Below are 17,091 nucleotides of genomic sequence, written 5' to 3' on the forward strand. Positions count from 1 at the left end.
AATTGATGGACATTGTTTCAATAGAGAAAAGGGAAAAGAGGGACCTCAGGTGATGTTATTTGAGTAATATAAAGTGGCAGAGGTGACAGGAGATCTGGGACACTGGTCCTAGAAGGAGCAGGGATTAGCAATGCCAGCACCAAACCCTCCACAGAGGATGGTGCAATTCAATGCAGGGTTTTGCTATTTTCCAGCTATGAGGACATAAAAGACTAAAACTGGTCCTTAGTCCAAAGACTCCTTAGCTCTTTGTGCCTAAATCGATGGTGAGTCTCTCCAGGTTTTTGGGCAGGCAAGGCAAAGGCCAGGGGAAAACTGGCAGCAGAGTCTCTGCATGTGGCGCAAGAGTGCCTTTGTCCCCAGATCTTTGTCTTGTCACACTCAGTCAGACAATCCATGGAGATGCCCAACACACCTGTCTGTCACACCAAGTTCCTCCTTGCTTTGAGCTTGGTGTGAGATAGTCTTCCTTGTGGTCAGACCCACCATTAAATATATGGCACAGCCCCAGTTCACCAAAAATAGCTCTGCAGAAAGAGAGCAGCGTGCGTGGGGCCCGTGCGCACGTGTCTGGGTCCACAAACCCATTTGCTGTTTTAGGTGTCAGAAATAAATTTTACCACTGGAGTCTGCAGCATCTGATTAGTGAATTATTCAGTTTGGAGATTGCCTACGCCATGACCTCATTAGTAACCCCGAGGTGAGCAGGACGCATTAGAGTAACCACCAGGCTGTCACTGAGGAGCAGAACTGGGGCATTAAAATGGATTAAAGTGCTTTACCAAGAAGTGCGGCACAACTCATAAAAAAAAAAAAAAAAAAAAAAAAAAAAAAAAAAAAAAGAAGACAAAAGGGAAAAGGGAGAGGAGTAGAAGGGGGAGAAAAGAAAGAAAGACCAATAAAATAAATAAACAAACCACCCTGGCTGGCAGCCTGAGTATAAACAGGCAAGCAGGTGGAGGGGTGCATGGGTTCCAGTGTCTGGCAAAGCACTAGCCTTCTCTCTGAAGCCAGGGCAGGGCTGCGGTTGGGAAGAGGCACCTGCAGGGCTCTTCACTGTCTGCTCAGCCAAGGGAGCCCAGCATCTGCTCAGTTAAACCAGCCCTTAGGCTGCCAGCCAAATTCCCCTGGCCGCCCGGGAGAGCCTCCTTTTTTGACCCCCGTTGGGCTGACACCCTGCCTTGGACCTCCTCTACATCAGGGAGGTGGTGTGGAGCTGAAAATAAAGTCCTCACACAGATCTCTAGGAGCTGCTGCCCACGTTGGGGTCCTCAGCTGTTCCATGCTGCAGGCTGCAAACAGGATTCTGGTGGGAATGTGCACAACCCCCGAACCTGCCTGTGAGTGGGACTTAGCTGACATGGGGAGGAAAACTTGGCCCATGGTGATCATTCAAGGGCCATGGTGACCCCTGTGAAGGGGGCATGATAGAGGGAGGTGGGGTGAGATACCCCATTTTGTCTCTTTCTGACAAGTCCACAGAAGGGAAAGGGGGATGGGTTTGTACCACACTCCCTGAGGGTCAGCTCTTCTTTCCTGGGGGGAGGCATCGGCTGATGTGAACAGCTTTCATCTGGGGATGGGCTTGGTGACTGATGTGGTCACATTTGTTTGCTCAGCAGCAGTTGCAAATAATGGATGCTAAAAGGCTTTGTGGTTCATTGATGGCCATGCTCATAACCACACGCTCTTCATCCAATTCTGGGGGAGAAATGCAGTGCTCTCCATTTAACTTCTTGGGTCCTTAACCCTGCTTTCAACTTGATATGGCCTTGGTCCTTCTTCTGTGTGCACACCAGACCCTGCTGGTGAGAGATGCTCCAGTCTGGTGGGTGGACCCTGAGAGGAGATCATCCAAAGGTCTGTTCCTTCATCCCACCACTGCAGCTGCTAAAACCCTGGATTTTCACCCATGGAATGACCCAGACCTCTATGGGGTCTCTCCATGGCTGTGCCTGTGGGCTATACTTGGCCTCTCCCACTTCTTTAGTGACAATACTGGGAGCATCTTATTGTCAGCTCACATCAGGGCCAGACTTCCAAAGGAGATTATGGGATTTCCCTGTGCCATCCAGGTCTCAAAGGCATGGTGAGCTCCCAGGTTACTTCAATACAGCCAAGTGTTTGCTTTCCATTTCGCTACATTGGTTCAGTTTGAGCCCATCTGTAATGGGGAAGACCCCTATTCAATACCTTCCCCAAGTGTCCAACCCATCCATTGTAGGCCACCTCTTCACGTGGGCTATCTCTGAGCCAATGCAGGAATGGGAGCTTGGTGTGTGTCACTTCTCTCTGGGGTTTTGGACATCTGGAACTTTACAAAGCAGGGCTGTATTGGCTGACCCTGCCCCATTTGAATCCATCAGGTATGCCCTGGCCTCTCTTGGGAGGCTGTAAGGGGAACAAGAAGGCATAATGAGGGTAGGACACAGCTACCTGAGTTTTATTAGGTTTAATTGTCCCTATTTTATTATACGTGAATGCATAAAGAATGTTAATTGAATCGATTTCAAATACCCAGAGCAAACGAGCCACTCGATAGAGACAAGCTGGGAAGGGAGTGATTCAGGCTGTCAGTTCCCTGGGCCTTTCCTGAATCCTCCCTCCTGTACCCACCAGGCGAGTACGGGAAATTTGTTCATTTATTGCTGCTTAATAATATATACTCATGCAGTGTGTATCCTGAGCTATTTGCATTGTCAAGTCATGTGCATTGATGTGGAAGCTTTGCTCTCCCCTGTGTAGCTGTTGGTGTCATCTCTGAGCGTTTGCCTAACGATGACTTGATGGAGCAAAGGCAAAGATGAAGCAGGATTGAAAAATGGCTGGGGGAGCCCAAACAGGGTTCTCTGTCACTGTCCCAAGAATTGCTGGACTGTATTAATTGGGCATCTATCAGGGACGTGCAGTTGTAGATCCTCTCCCTCTAATTAAAGCAGCCACATTGTCTTTGTTTTGAAGGCTGGCCAAATCTCACTTCAGTGATTTCCAGGATGGTCGTCCTAGTGGCAGTCTCATCTCCCATGAAGAATTGTCCTTGTCTCTGTTTAGACATCTCCAAAAAAAATCAGCTTAAAACAGAAGAAAGTGCTATATCAGATGAATAGAACACTCCTTGAATTTCATTTTCCTTTTTCCAGCCAGCTCCTTTTGATCTGCTGTGCTGCCACAGAGACACAGGGATATGGAGAATCTGGATTGCCAACACTGTCTCAACAACTCCCCATTGGGTCTGTCTCTCTTGGCATCTTCTGAACTCGGGGCCCAGGCTTGTAGGTGGATTTTGAAGGGCAGAAGATCTGCTCCCTTACCTTATACATGGATTTCTTTCTTCCATCTTGTGTTTCCCATTGGAGCTGCTTGCAGTCCATTTTTCCAGTCACGAACTGAGCTGCATGTCATGTCTCTTCACAAGATTTTACCCAGCCCCGGTTACTTGCTTAATTACTTGGAAAACCCCTTTTGCCACCCTGGTGAGGACACTGCTGGTGAGTCTCCTTTGCACACAGCTCCTGGCCAGGCAGTTCAACAGACTGCCAGGGGCTGCAGGCCTGCTCATGGCACACAGCTTGGGATGTGAGTGCAGATATGGGAGCACCCCTCAGCATCTCCAGGTGCACCCTCCTTGGCACTAAATTATCTGTAAGGAACCTTGCTCATCATCATGCATGGATTATCCACTGTACTAAAGCTGGACCTTCCTCATCCACTCACTAGAGATGGGCACTTTGCAGGGGACCAGTGTGAAAATCAACACATCCCATATTTCCTACATCCCAGCCCAGGAGGCATCAGCACCCTCCCCACACTGCTGTTCCCTCCAACTGCAATCAGCACCCAGCTATGCCTCCAGCCCTGGAGCATCCTCTTCCCAGCTCCGCAGCAGCCAGAAGAGGGTGGCATCAATCCCTGCCTGTCTTGTAAAGCAAGGCTGGAGTTTTCTCTTGGCCATTTACTAAACAGCTGGAGTGCTCCCTGTATCCAAGGAAACCTGCCTTAACCTGCTGCTTACAGGGAGGCTTCAGCTGGGCAAGTTTCTCTTGGCTCCCAGTGCTCCTGGGTTAAGGTTTGAGGATATCTATGAGGTGACATCTGCCTTTTCCTTGCCCTCCCATCCTGTTGTGCTGCCCACTTTGGAAACAGAGTCTGTGTAGAACAGAATGGGAAAACTCCTGCTTTCCTCATTTTTTTGCCACTTAGTTGAAGTTTCACAGAAACGGAGGCAGAGCCTGGAGGCTGTTTTTCTGCTTCTATTTCATTTTCCTTTCTTCTTCTTCCCTACTCCCAACACTTGCAGTGGGCGAAGTGCAGTGTAACCACCCACCACAGAGATGCTCTGTGCTGCATCTTCAGCTGGGGTCAGGTGTGGGAGCTGAGCATCACTGGGAGAGATGTGTGTGAGAACTTGGGAGGAGGTGGAAAGAATAAAAATCCAGGAACTCTGGAGAGGCTGGGAGAAACCTGTGACATTGGAAGTGTCTGCGGCTGTATCTGGGACCTTCCACCTCTCTCCCAAAGCAGGAAAGCTTGCAAGCAGCAGGTGCAGCAGAAAGCAGGCAACGCTCTCAAGTTTCTCTAGACTTTTCCTCTTCTACTGACCTGTGTTTACTCTCCAGATGTGCTTGCCAGCAGCTCCTTGTCCTGCCAAGCCACTTCTGCAGTCCTGATGTTTCAGAGGGCAGATCTCTGCCATGCCCTGCAGCACCTGAACCTATCCCATCCCATCCCATCCCATCCCATCCCATCCCATCCCATCCCATCCCATCCCATCCCATCCCATCCCATCCCAATGATGCTGTCAGCATCCCACACCCTGCATCCCTGCCCCTCCTGCTTTGTTCCTGCTGACCCCTCTCCTCTCTCAAAACAGCACTGATCCCAGTTCTTCTTCAGAAAGCTCACAGTCAAAAATTTCCTCTTTTCCTTCCCCACCTCTCCTGCTTGGCAGCTGGGTGCAGCAGGAGGGTAGGAGAAAACCACAGCCCTGTGGGGTACATCAGAGCAGGTGTGAGCTCATCCTGGAGCTGCAGGGCTGAGAGAAGGTGGGCAAAGCCAAAGGAACGAACCACGGGGATTTTGCCCCAAGGCAGTTTGGGCACAGAAGGTGTGGGGGCCATACTGTGTTTTCCCAGGTTTTGCAGCAGCATGCTGAGGCGAGCAAGGAGGAAAGAACTTCTGTCCCCTCCCTGTGCCCATCCAGCTTGGCCACCCCAACCTCAGACAGACGCTGGGATCGCACTCCTCATCCCAGACAGACACTGGGATCGCCCTCACTGCCCTGGTGCCGACGGGCGCGGCTCTGGTGCCTCCTTTGGCCCCGGTACCGTCTCGCTTTACACCAGCGCATCCTGTCAGTGCATCCCCGAGCAGCTCCGGGAGGATAAATGGTGCCGTGGGAGCTGGAGGCTGCTCCTCTCCCTCCAGCACACCCATAACGATGGTGCAGTAATGGCTGGGCTGTGCTAAAAGTCTTTTCCTGCCCGCGCTGGAGCGGGGCCGGCGCTTTCCCAGAGCCGAGTTAATGCAGCGGCAGCTCCGGAGGCGCAGCCCTAAGCGGGGTTAACACAGCGCTCCCCCCGCAGCTCCCCTCGCTGCCGGGAGGTTAAACCCTGCCTTGGCCTCGCAGGAGCTGCTTGGTCCTCAAGCCAAGGCGAGAGTGCCAACGCTTCCCGCTCTCAGGTTAAGCATTTCTTTGGCTTTCCCTAAGGTGGCAGTGCGAATCCCGGCACTGCAGCATCCTCCCGCAACCCTCTCCTTCAGCTCCGAGGTGTCCCCTGCCTCCCAAAGCACTCAGCGCTGCTTCGTGGCTCCATCCGTGACACTCTGCAGCCCCACCTGTCCCCAGGCGGCTGCTGGGGGCCCCCGGGTACCGCGACACTGGTGACTACGACCCGCCACCGGTGGCAACAGTGACACCCACACAGCCCCAGGGAGGAGGGTGCAGTGGGGGGCTGGCAGTGAGGAACAGCTTGAAGGCAGTTTTGGGGGAGTTGACAAGCTGCCAGGGTCTGGTCAACAGGAGGAGAGATGCTGGAGAGGCATAGAAAGCTGGAAAAAAAAAAATCATCTCGGTTTTCCACCAATAGAGAGAAACAGACATTATTGCTTCGTGTTGGTGTGGAGAAGTTTTAAAGGGTGATAAGAGGGTGTCGGGAAGCCTTGGAGGCAAAGGAAGGACACGTTACTTGCCAGCCTGGTCTTTTCACTCCTGGTTTGCAGGATCTGTCCTCAGCATTGCTTGTGCAGTGCAGTTTGATTCAGGGCTGGCCAAGGGAATGTGTCCTGCAAGGGCAGACCCTGGCCATGGCAGGGGGCTGGCTCCTTCCCTCAGGGAACCCCACTGCCACCCTGTACCCCTGAAGCTGCTGGGATGCCCCTGGGGTCCCCTCCACCTCTAGCAAAGATCCAACCTCCTTCAGAAGTTTCAGTGTGCAGTCTGTAGACTGATTGCTGACTATGTGATCCTCCAGCCTTCCAGGGCATGGTGGCCAAAGCAGGTTAAAAACTATCTGGTTGGCAAAAATACCCTGTAATTTCCTCTCTCTCTGATCACGAAGTGCCCCCTTAGGAATGCCAGACAGCCCTGGGCTACAGGCACAGATTTGGATTTACTTCTGTTGTTCAGACCAAACAGCTGCTAAGGGCGTCAGTTATACAGACATGATGATGTTGTCACTTTATGTATCATTTTTATTTCAGTGCTCTCCAATGTTTGTAATACCCCGGAGCTCAGAAGCTTAAATAACAGCTCTCCCTATATTGATTTTATCCTTCGCCATTTGGCACTCATTCATTCCTTTCCCTTTGAGTTCCTAATAATCAGGATTTTAACTGAGCAGCATCCTGCTCCTTGCTTGGGCAGTGGCTGTGGCCACTCAGACATGGCAGGGGAAGGGATGGGAGCAGGACAGTAGTTTTCTCCAGAGATGGGGCTGGTGCATGTGTGATGCTCCATCGCCCCTTGGACTCCTCCTTAGCAAGAAAAAATAAAGTTAGCACCATGAACAATGTTTTCACTCAGTTGCAATAACCCTGAAAGGGAGTTGTGTTTAGGAGCAGCCCCCTCTGGCAGGATTTTGGGCATGGAGCAAAGAACCTGATGGTGCTGAAGGAATTATTCCATAACAAAATATGTATTTTGATCCCAGTGCAAACTGCCTGTGAAGTGACCATGCACTCTTCCTGTGTTTTCCCTGCATGGAGGTTTGTTGGTTGCTCAGCCTGGGGCTTCTGTGTCTGAGCCATGGGACTTGTACTTTGGGCCATGCAAAACCTTGTTTTCCTGTTGTTTTGATTGGGATGTGCTGGTGTCTCTTGTGGCAGGACTGGTGAGAGAAGGAGCTCTCTCCTTGCCAGTGTTAATAAGCAATAGGTGGAAATATTTATCATAACTTGGTTAGATGCTCTGACACATCACTGTGGGAGGTGAGGGAGTGAGGGGAACCCTGTAGCACGATGAAACAACTGCTCCTGAATCTGTCTGCTCAGCACAGCCAGGTCTGTGCACAGACAGGTCAGACTGGCACAGCCTGGTCTGCAGGCTCGGCTCATCTGTTTGACTGTAGAAATTCCATTTGAATAATCTGCACATGAGATGGCTGCTGCACCCACCTCTGTCATGGTGGGAAGCAGAGGTCTCCATCAAGATGCTCCTCATTACAGCACCAGGAAGAACCTGGTGTCATTTCAGGTCTCCTTGGTCATTTCACCTCTAGGTGCTATCTCCAGATTTCAGCTGTGTGCAATGTTCTGTGTATTTGAAAAAAAATAAAGCCATCCTTTAATATTTAATCAGTCATTAATCTCTTTTATTTATTTTACTCATCTGAACTGCATTACAAGTGTTTCACTGATAGTTATTCATTGTTGAAGCTCTTTGCTGGGGGGAAACTCCATTGTTTGAGACTGGGGACCAAATCAGCTCTGTCTGGGAGAGGTCCGTCTCCAAGCCTGCAGGGTTTTCCCAGGGCCTCCCCAGCTCCCTGGGAGGAGCATGTTTGGCAGGGCTCTGTCTAAAGCTGCTGCTGGGCCCACTGTTGGTGAGCTTGACTGTCACAAACCACAGCCTTACCTGGTGGGGGGAGAAGGTACTGAGCACAAGGAGGGGGGAATGGGGAGATGGGCTCTGGGGACCCCATCCTGCTGAGAAGATGGGTTGTGTCTCACATTAGCTCATGCTCCTGTGTGGTTTCCAGCACTAGCCCAAATGCAGAAGCTTGTGGCAAGCAAGCTTGGATGTGCTATAGGCATAAATCATGTCAACCTTTCTGTGTAAGGATGGGGAGGGCCTTTTTTCAGACTGGTGGGGTGATGGGGGAATCGCTCAGTGCTGAGAACTGCTCGACCACGGGCTGAAAGGTGTCAGCACTTACCCCTTTCAGATTTACCTACACTGTGAGATCTTGGGCTCTGACTTTTCCCTGCTGCTATGGGATGTGTCAGAGCAGGGGTGATACCAGTGCCAGTGTGAAGAACAATATGACACCGGTGCCCAGATGTCTTCAGGGCTTGCTGGTGTCCTCTGCTGCTTTCCTGCCCTGCAGTGTGTCCCAGATGAGCACAGGGACCTCTAGTTTGACCTTGCTGGTGCCTGTCACCAACCAAAATGACACGAGAGATCATTGCAATTATTTGGCGTGCTGCTGCAAATGCCTGCAGCCCTCTTCCACTTGGCCCCCTATGGTTCCCCCAGCTGGCTGCTTCCCACACATGTCCCTAATCCTGCAACTTGCCTCCCTCCTCCTCTTGATCCTCCATTTTCCTCTGTAATGCACACCTCATCCTCCTGCAGCCTCACTGCAGGCCCCCCACCTTTGTTCACCCCACACTCTTGCCTGGGAAGGTTAAAATAAGCTCTACCTGGAGTGTGTTCAAAGGCTAATGTACATCCTCCCTTAATTATTGATCTGTTTATTGCAGATACTTTGGCAGGACGTGGCCACAGCTCACACACCAGGCTCCTGCCCTCAATTCCCCTTGTGGCTCACGGGGGCCGAGGGCACTGTTAGGGGGGATGACCTGGGGACCTCCTGCCCCACCTTGAGGACAATCCCACCAATACATCTGTGTGCCCCAGGTTCTCCCAGGCTAACCTCTTTAGCCCAGTCCCACGGGAACATCAAGGGCTTTCCTTTGGAACCCCCCTCCAAGCCCCTCTTTCTCTCCAAGTGAGCACAGCTCGTGAGGTCTCTTTCCCCCACAGCAAGGCCCCCTTCTGTAAGGTGGTGTCAGCTCCCAGTGTGTGCCCAGGAAGTCTGGCACAGGGGATCAAAACACAGTGATGCCATTGAGCTGCTGTCATCCTTGGGCAGGGAGAGATGAGATGAGATGCTGCATTAGTGGGGTTGTTACCGACTTTGTAAACCCATGTCGAGAAACAAGGGTGGCAGTGCCCGAAGAGGAGGGCTCAGAGGCACAGTCCTGCTGCTGGGGCTGCTGCCAGCCTGTCACCTTCTGCTCCAGGAGCTCCAGCTTTCAGGTGATGCTGGAGAGGCATCAAAGTAGGAAAACACAGATGCCACCAGCTGCTGAGGGAGAGCAGCCTGTATTTGCTCACTTTTCTCCAGTGAGGTGAGGTAGCTGGGACAGAGTCCTTCTTGCTCATCCCAGGGCTGCTGGCTAAGCCAGGATTTGTGGGTCCTGGCTGCTTTGGGTTTGGCATGGTCACTTCTCCCTGTGTGGTGGGTTGGGAGTGGGACCAGATGTCTCACTTGCACCTGTTATGGGATGAAGAGACATTTAAAGTGATTGAAGGTTTCCTGAATCCTTTGATGGACCAAATGACCATTTCAAGCAGCTGTTGCCCCAGCTCATCCTTGGGCTGAGAGAGATAGCAGAGAATTTAGAAATGGTGCCCCTTTGGGGCCTCATCCATCTCCCCAGTGAGCTGTGGGGGCTGCAAGTCCCTCATCCTGATGCTTGGGAAGGATATCAGGTAAAAGCTGCCTTCCCTACCCTGCTGTAGATAAGAGTAATTCATCAGACTTATTTGGGAAGCAGAACCCTACGAAAAGATTTTGGCCAATCGTTTTATGAAGAGTCGTACCATATTGGTTTCTTCTTTGCTTAACCCTGCTCTGGCACCCAACAAACTCCCCCAGAAGAAAGTTCAGTAACAGATTTGGAGGCATGAACAGGATGGGGAGCTGATCCTAAAGCAATTTTGCTTCCTCACAAGGGTGGATGGGGATATGGAACATGATTCTCTGCCCATGTGCAGGGAAGAGCTCAGGGCAAGGAGGAATCGATTCTCCAGTGAGCTGTGGTTCAACCTGGGGCCTTGGTGAGGGCCCGAGACGAGCACTGTGACCTCTCTGATGAGGTGTGTGTCATGGACACTATTCCTTGTGTACAGTTTCCTCCCCAACATGTCAGCATCCGCCTGAGTTTCCATGAACCAGGCAGTGGTTCTTGAGGGAAGCTCCCAGGGGTACAGTGCCTGGCTGGAGGATCAGGATACTTGGATGGAACCTCACAGTGCAAGGAAGCAGGACTTGGCATGGATGTAGCTCTTCCTGCTGTTCTTAAAAACATGCTTGAAAAAAAGCTGAAGGCTTGTGGCCTAATTAATCAATTGATTTTGGTTAATTTTAAAATCTGGAGCGATTTTTCTTACACCGACGTCCTACAGTATGGGATATTCCAGGCACTCTGTGACCCCACTGCAGTCCCAAATACTCCACTTGTCTGTTAAGAGACTGAATTAGGAATGTGGGATTTTTGAATGGACAGACTTGATTTGGGGAAAATCATGGGGGAACATGATGGCTGCTTCTGCTCCTTTGTCCTGGCAAGGGTTGTGTCTTTGACCGCGTGTCCCAGACACTCACATCACGAATTTCCTGGCTGGTGCCCACAAGCCAGTGGCTCTGAGCGTGTAAAATGCCCCGAGAGAGGTGCAGATGGCAGGACATCAGAGCAACAATGCTGAGACTGTAATTCCCCTTATCTGCCTGCAGCACGGCCATCTCAAGTGCCTCCTGGGACTCCTTTGCAGCTCCCTCCCCAGCTCCTCTCCCAGCAGCTGCCCTCAGGCTCTGCAGCCCGGCCCCTGCTTCCCCATCCCGGTGTCAGAGTGCTCCTCTTTCCCCCGGCTGGAGAGGGGCCGGCCCTGCCGAGCGTTGCTGCCAGATCAAAGAGCTGCCTTGATGGCAGCTATAATCTGCCCCACGTTATTCCTTCTAATATTCCTTGGGCTTTATAAGACCCTCGTTTCAGTTTCTTTTTTAAAAAAAATTAATTGCAGACATCCTCCCCGGACCACCTCTTGGACATTGCAGCCACGACCAGACCTTTTCCCTGGCTAGGCACATTAATTCAGGAGCTGCCTAAGTGGGAGACAGGTTCAGGTCCCAACACTGAATGCAAGCACAGCAATATTTGTTATCTTCGTGACAAGGCTGTTTCTTTAGACCTCACTCGAATATGTTTTCTCCTGATTTTTTGTTCCCAATAATTTGAGCAAAGAGTTCTCAGCCAGATCCTTTCCCCTACACTTTGTTATCAGCCTTGTAGAGTTTACGAGCAGGACATCAGCTGAGATAGCTTCATCCTGCCCTTGTGCCCACATGTCCACAGCATGGCCAAGGTCAACAAGCTTGGAGGACGTCACTGGAGACCAGCCTGTGGGAGTAGACGTCCCTGAGCTGAGATCTTCACCTTTCATCACACAGCTGTCACTGCCCAGAAATGATTGTCCCACACACCTTTCCTTGGCCCCCTTCCTGCTGTTCTTCCTGCAGGTTCCCAGGGCCATGCTGACCCAAGTTCAGGATGTGACCTTCCCTGCTGCACAGGGGTCCTCCTGCCAAGCACTTACAAAGCAATACAGACATCAGATCAAAAGATGCTTCCGAGTGCTTCCCAGGGTGGTGGGTACAAGGAGCACTTCTTCAGGGAGCAACACTTTTGATGCTTGTGTGCCTGCACAGCTCAGGTGAGAGGCAAATGCCTCTTGGCACCGCAGGGGCTGATATTTTCCTCCTGCAGTCCATCTCAGTGGTGGATGCTGTGCCCTCAAACCAACCCTGACACCCCTCCCTGAAAGCTGGCACTAGCGCCTGGGCATTTACTCTGCAAGCTGGACCCTCTCTAATGTGTGGTTTTTGGGGTCTCTCTGCAAAGGGGCACATGAACCTGCAGGTGAATTTCCAAGGCAGAGCACAGCCCCCTTTTCCCTGCCTCTCCTGCCAGAGCTCACACCCCGTTCCCTGCCCGGCACCGCTGCCGAGCAGCTCCGCCCGCCCGGGGCCGGCTGCCTGTCAGAGGTGTGCAAAGTGGTCCTGGCTGTCGGCAGATCTGCAGAGGCTCCTGGACGGGAGGGGGCCTAGGAAAATGTCAGCTCATCATTTTCAGTGAGCGGGAGTGGTGTTCTGGTAAGAGGGAGCGGGCGGTGCGAGCCTCAGCGCGGGCCTGCCGGATCGATACGGAGATCAGAGGCTCGAGTGGATGTCGGAGCTGGTGATGACTGAGCAGATATCAGACCACGGATCTTTCTCTGGCCGTGCCCCCAGGGGCTGTGGTGTTTGCAGTCCTCGGGAGGCAAGCAGTGCGTTGGGCAGCCTTTACCTGTGATGCTGGGTGGCAAGGGGAAAGATTGTCCCCAGGGGATGGCCAGCCTGGGAGTGAGAGGTCAAAGGTGGGAAGAGTAGAACCAAAAACCAAACAGCTGCCTTCACCTCTGTCTGTGGTCAGGAGCTCCTCAGGGACTGCCTAGCCCTGCTCTTTTTTTTTTGTGGGATGAGTGTTTCAATAGCAACTTGTGTCCCCACACAGAGGGCAGCTGGGATGGGGCAGATGGGGCTCTCTGCAGAGGAACTTGGGTTTAGTTTTGGCCAAGTGCATCCCATGGAATTTCCGGAGGCTCCCAAAGGCCAGAGGAAACCCAGCCCCTGAGCTCCTGTGGGGCAGAGTTCTCACAGGAAGCACTGATTTCATTCTTCATGGAGATGCTTCTTGAAAGAGCAATTTGCCAGCATCCCTCACAGCAATAATGGCAAGGCCTCTGCTTGAGATACCATCTCTGTGCTCTGACAGCCCCATCACTCATGCCCTGCTCCTGTCTCCCTCTTCCACAGGGACAGGAGTGAGGGATGGAGGCAGGGTTGGAAGCAGGAATGATGTGTTCCCACCACGGGCAGCTCCCAACTACTCCCATCCTCTTTTGGCTCTGGGTGTGCAATGGTAGCACTGCCCTTGCTGGGCATCATCTCCTCTCTGTCCATGCACAGGTGAGGGGAGCTGGGTTTGGGCAGGGGAAGCAGGACCAGGGGCCTGGTGGCTCATCTGCCCTCTGTGGCAGAGACTTTGCTGTCACTGCAGCCTCTTCTTCCTGCCCTGGGGCACCCAGCTGGATGCTCTGCTCATCCCATTCCCCCACTTTCCTGGCCACGTTTCCTCTGCAAGAGCAGATTTATCTATTAGTGGCAGGGGAGGACGTGGCTTGGCACAAATCCTTCTCATCAGCTGCTGAAGCAGGGCCTGCCTGACACCAGGTGGCAGAGTGGGGTGGGAAAGTCATAGGGGTGGGTGGGCTCCTGTGTCCCCCACACCCGGGACAACCAACCTGAGACCTCCCCAACTTTCTGTGGGTTAAACCTTGGCTTTGCAAGCCGAGGGCAAAGCTGGTAGCTGGATTGCAGGGGACCTGAAAACTTCTCTGACTGTGTTTGGGCTTTGTTAGCAGTTGTACTCTGCTCCAGGCCAAGGGGTGACCCCACACCCTGGGGGACAGAGGGACAGGGTGCTCATGCGTGCAGCCCTGGCCAAGCAGTGCCACCCTGGCACCTCCAGGTGACAGCACTTCCTGCAGGTGACAGTGGTTTCCTCCAGGTCCCAGTGCAGATCTGCTCAGAAGAGAGCCTTGCTGTGGGTCCCCAAGGAGAGTGTGTGCCCCCTGAATGTGTCCCCACTTGTGATTTACCCTGTGGTGACATGCCAGGGTATGCTGATGGCCTCACACTGGTTTTATGTGTGATGGCGTGATTGATGTCAAGTGCCACGAAGAGTCTGTGACCTTGCACCAGCTCCAGTATAAAGGAAGCCCTGGAGTCATGCTGGGCACTGGCTTTGGGGTAGTGTGACACCCTTAATCCATGTGCTGCTGGCAGAGGAGCCCACATGCTGACTGAGCATGGTGGGATGCCTGGTGTTCCCCATGGACAGGGGAATATGACATGGTGCCCTCCACCAGTGTCTTCTGCAGTCTGGTCACAGGGCTGAGCCGCAAGGATGGCATCTCTCTGACACGGGTGGGGAAACTGCGGCAGGGAGTAGAAAATACACCTGGATGTTTTCCTCTGTGGTGCCTCTGGATGGGAGATGCTTCTCATGGGAGTGGGAATTTACAAAATGCTCCCCTGTGCTCCTCTTTCTTACAGTGCCAGGCACTCCAGTGACCTCTTTTGCTTCAGGTATTTAACTTCGGTAATTCAGAAGAGGTGGGGCTCAGGGAGAAAACAGCCCTCCCACCTTGACATTTCATCTCTAGCCCAATGGAACTGCTTTCCCTAGGGAGTCCTGGCAGGAGTAACCCTGGTGAAGCTGCCTGGCACCCCAGAAGACCCTGTGGTAGCAGGTCTGATCCCCTGGAATGAGCAGCCCCTTGCACACCACTGCCATTCCCAGGGCTTCTGACGTGGCTGGGCAGCAATGGGTGAAGACTTGCCCAAGCAGGAGCCCTGCCCGTGTCCCACTGGGACAGGCTCCCTGCAGAGGGCCATGGGTGCATGAATCCCAGTTGCAAATCCTCTCAGTGTGGTGGAGTGATTTTCCCTCTTTCCCTCCAAGTCCTCTTGCCCCTTCTGGAGCAGGATGATTCTGGGTGATTCTGAGCCAGAGTCTGAAGGTGCTGGCTCAGCCAGTGCTGCCTCTCCTCCTTGTGCAAAGCCCTGTGCCTGGCAGAACTAGACCCTTGAAATACGTAGAGTCCTACACCTGTAATTCCTCCCTTTGCCCGTGCTCCTGCCTGCAGCACCATCCCTTTATTGCTGTGTCTCTGTGCAGAGGAGCAGAGACATGAAACTATTGGGGAGAGAGAGAGAGAGAAAAAAAAAAAAAAAGGCATGCAGAAAAACGCTGTGGAAAAGCAGAGCAAATTAAGCAGAGCTCTGATCTGCTTGGGTTTGTGCTTGCCAAAAATGCACCATGCATCTTAATTCGCTCTGCTGTTCAGCTCGCACTCACTGCTCTCCTGATGCCATTTCGGCGCTCTGAGCTCAGCCTTTTCAACACTTCAGTCTTCCTCTTTCAGGATTTTTTTTTTTTTTTTTTTTTTTTTGCATGTCTGATTGCAGAATCTGCTGCAGGAGGGAAGGGGGAAGCCAGGGGAGGGAGGACGGGAGCCCCGACCCTGGGTGCTCCTACCTGCACTTCCCGGCAGCCGGCTGGGTCCCCAGTGCATTTTTTAGGGGCTTGGGGGTGGGGGGGGGTTTGCATCTTTTCTAGAAAGTCCTTCCTGGGTGCTCTTCAGTCGCTTTTTTCACACCCAGCCGTCTGATCTGCCTCTCGCTAGGATCTTCCAAAGAAGAAGAAGAAAAAAAAAATTAAATTGCTGTAATCCACACTGGCTTTTATTCTCTTCCAGTTCAGTTTAATCTCTCTTTCCTCTCCACCCTTATGTCCGGGTTGGGGGAGGAGGGGGGGGGGGAAACCCACCCAACGACCAAGCGAAAGGCAGCATCGTCCTCCAAAAGAGCTTGAGAAAGCAGGAGCCGAGCCAGAGCCCCTCTGCTCTCTCCCACCACAAATTTAACCCCAGCTTCAACTTTTCCTCCGCTCCCAGGGCTGAGCTGGGCTCCAGCAGCGGGGTTTTTCCCCTCTCTCCTCCCCCTCCTCCTACACTGATTTTAGCGGAGAGGGAGGGGGGTGGGGAATCCTTTTTATTGCGGAGCCCGGTTCTCTTTGCAAGCCTTCCTCCTCCTCTTCTTCCTCCACCTCCTCCCCTGCTTTTTGTGCCCGCCGCAGCAGGGCTGGCCAGGCCGGGGGAGGGAAGAGATGGGAAGGGGAGATCGCCCCCTCCTCTCCCTCTGTCTGTTTTTTTTGCAGGTGTGTCAATTTTAATTCTGCCCAGTAGGTGGGACTTGGTGACTTTCGCACCGTTTTTGTTATTTATTTATTTCCTCGGCTGCTTCTCTCTCTCCCTCCCTCCCTCCCCTCCCATCCCTCCCTCCCCAGCCTCCCGTTGCGATCCTCCGGAGCGGCTGCGGGAGCGGCGGGCGGCCGGGCCGGCATGCATCCATCCCCGCCCGCGGCCGCGGCCGCTGCCCTAGCGGGAATTACAGCCTCTCCCAGCCAGCTGCCAGCATGATTTCATCTGCTGGAGGATTTTTGCAGCTGATCGCTTGAGGTTTTGTTGTTGTTGGGTTTTTTGGTTTTGTTTTTTTTTTTTCTTTTTCCTCCCTCTGTCTTTGTTTCCTTCCCCCTTTCCCCCCCTTCCCCTCCCTCCATCCCCCCTTTCCTCCTCCTCCTCTTTTTTAGAAGCAGCAATCGGAGATGGATGTCTCTCTTTGCCCTACCAAGTGCACTTTCTGGAGGGTATTTTTGCTCTGGAGCATTTGGGGAGACTATCTGCTTTCGGTGCTGGCTTGCCCTGCTAATTGTCTTTGCAGCAAGACAGACATCAATTGCAAGAAGCCGGATGATGGGAACCTCTTCCCTCTCTTGGAAGGGCAGGATTCAGGCAGCAGCAATGGCAACACGAGCATCAATATCACGGACATCTCAAGGAACATCACTTCCATGTAAGTGGGGGTCCCCCAGGGCTCCCCCTCTCTCCCGCGGCAGGGTGCGGGCTGGGCTGCCCGCGCGGGGCTCAGGTGCCCCCGGCAGCGCTGCACTGTCTGGGCTCAGCCCGACTCCCCGGGCAGAAGATGCAGATCTGGCTTTTCCTTTACCCCATCCTCTCCCCCCCGCCAAAAAAAAAAAAAAAAAAAAAAAACCCAAACCAAAAAAACCACAAAAAACAACAAAACCCAACAAAAAAACAACAACAAAAAACCATCAAATAAAAAAAAACCAAAACAAAAAAAAAAAGAAAAAAACCCATAAAAAGCCCAGCAACAGTTTGGCCATGGCTTAAGAGGAATAAAGTAA

The 17,091-nt window shown here is 52.6% G+C and overlaps 1 protein-coding gene across 3 annotated transcripts in view; it reads left to right on the forward strand.

Moving 5' to 3' along the window:
* The first annotated feature begins 16,117 nt into the window (after window positions 1-16,117).
* NTRK3 (neurotrophic receptor tyrosine kinase 3) overlaps window positions 16,118-17,091 on the forward strand; it is a 206,906-nt gene continuing 205,932 nt past the window's right edge. For 2 of the 3 annotated variants that reach the window (XM_066196725.1, XM_066196727.1), the window contains exon 1: window positions 16,118-16,739. In XM_066196725.1, the coding sequence (XP_066052822.1) occupies window positions 16,492-16,739 (248 nt within the window). In that variant the 5' untranslated portion in view covers window positions 16,118-16,491. The remainder of the gene's footprint in view (window positions 16,740-17,091) is intronic. The other variant, XM_066196726.1, reaches the window with a different exon arrangement.

This window comes from Chamaea fasciata, unplaced genomic scaffold (assembly GCF_029207755.1).
Source record: "Chamaea fasciata isolate MVZ Bird 193981 ecotype frontalis unplaced genomic scaffold, bChaFas1.0.hap1 SCAF_14, whole genome shotgun sequence".
NCBI classification, from domain to species: Eukaryota; Metazoa; Chordata; class Aves; order Passeriformes; family Sylviidae; genus Chamaea; species Chamaea fasciata.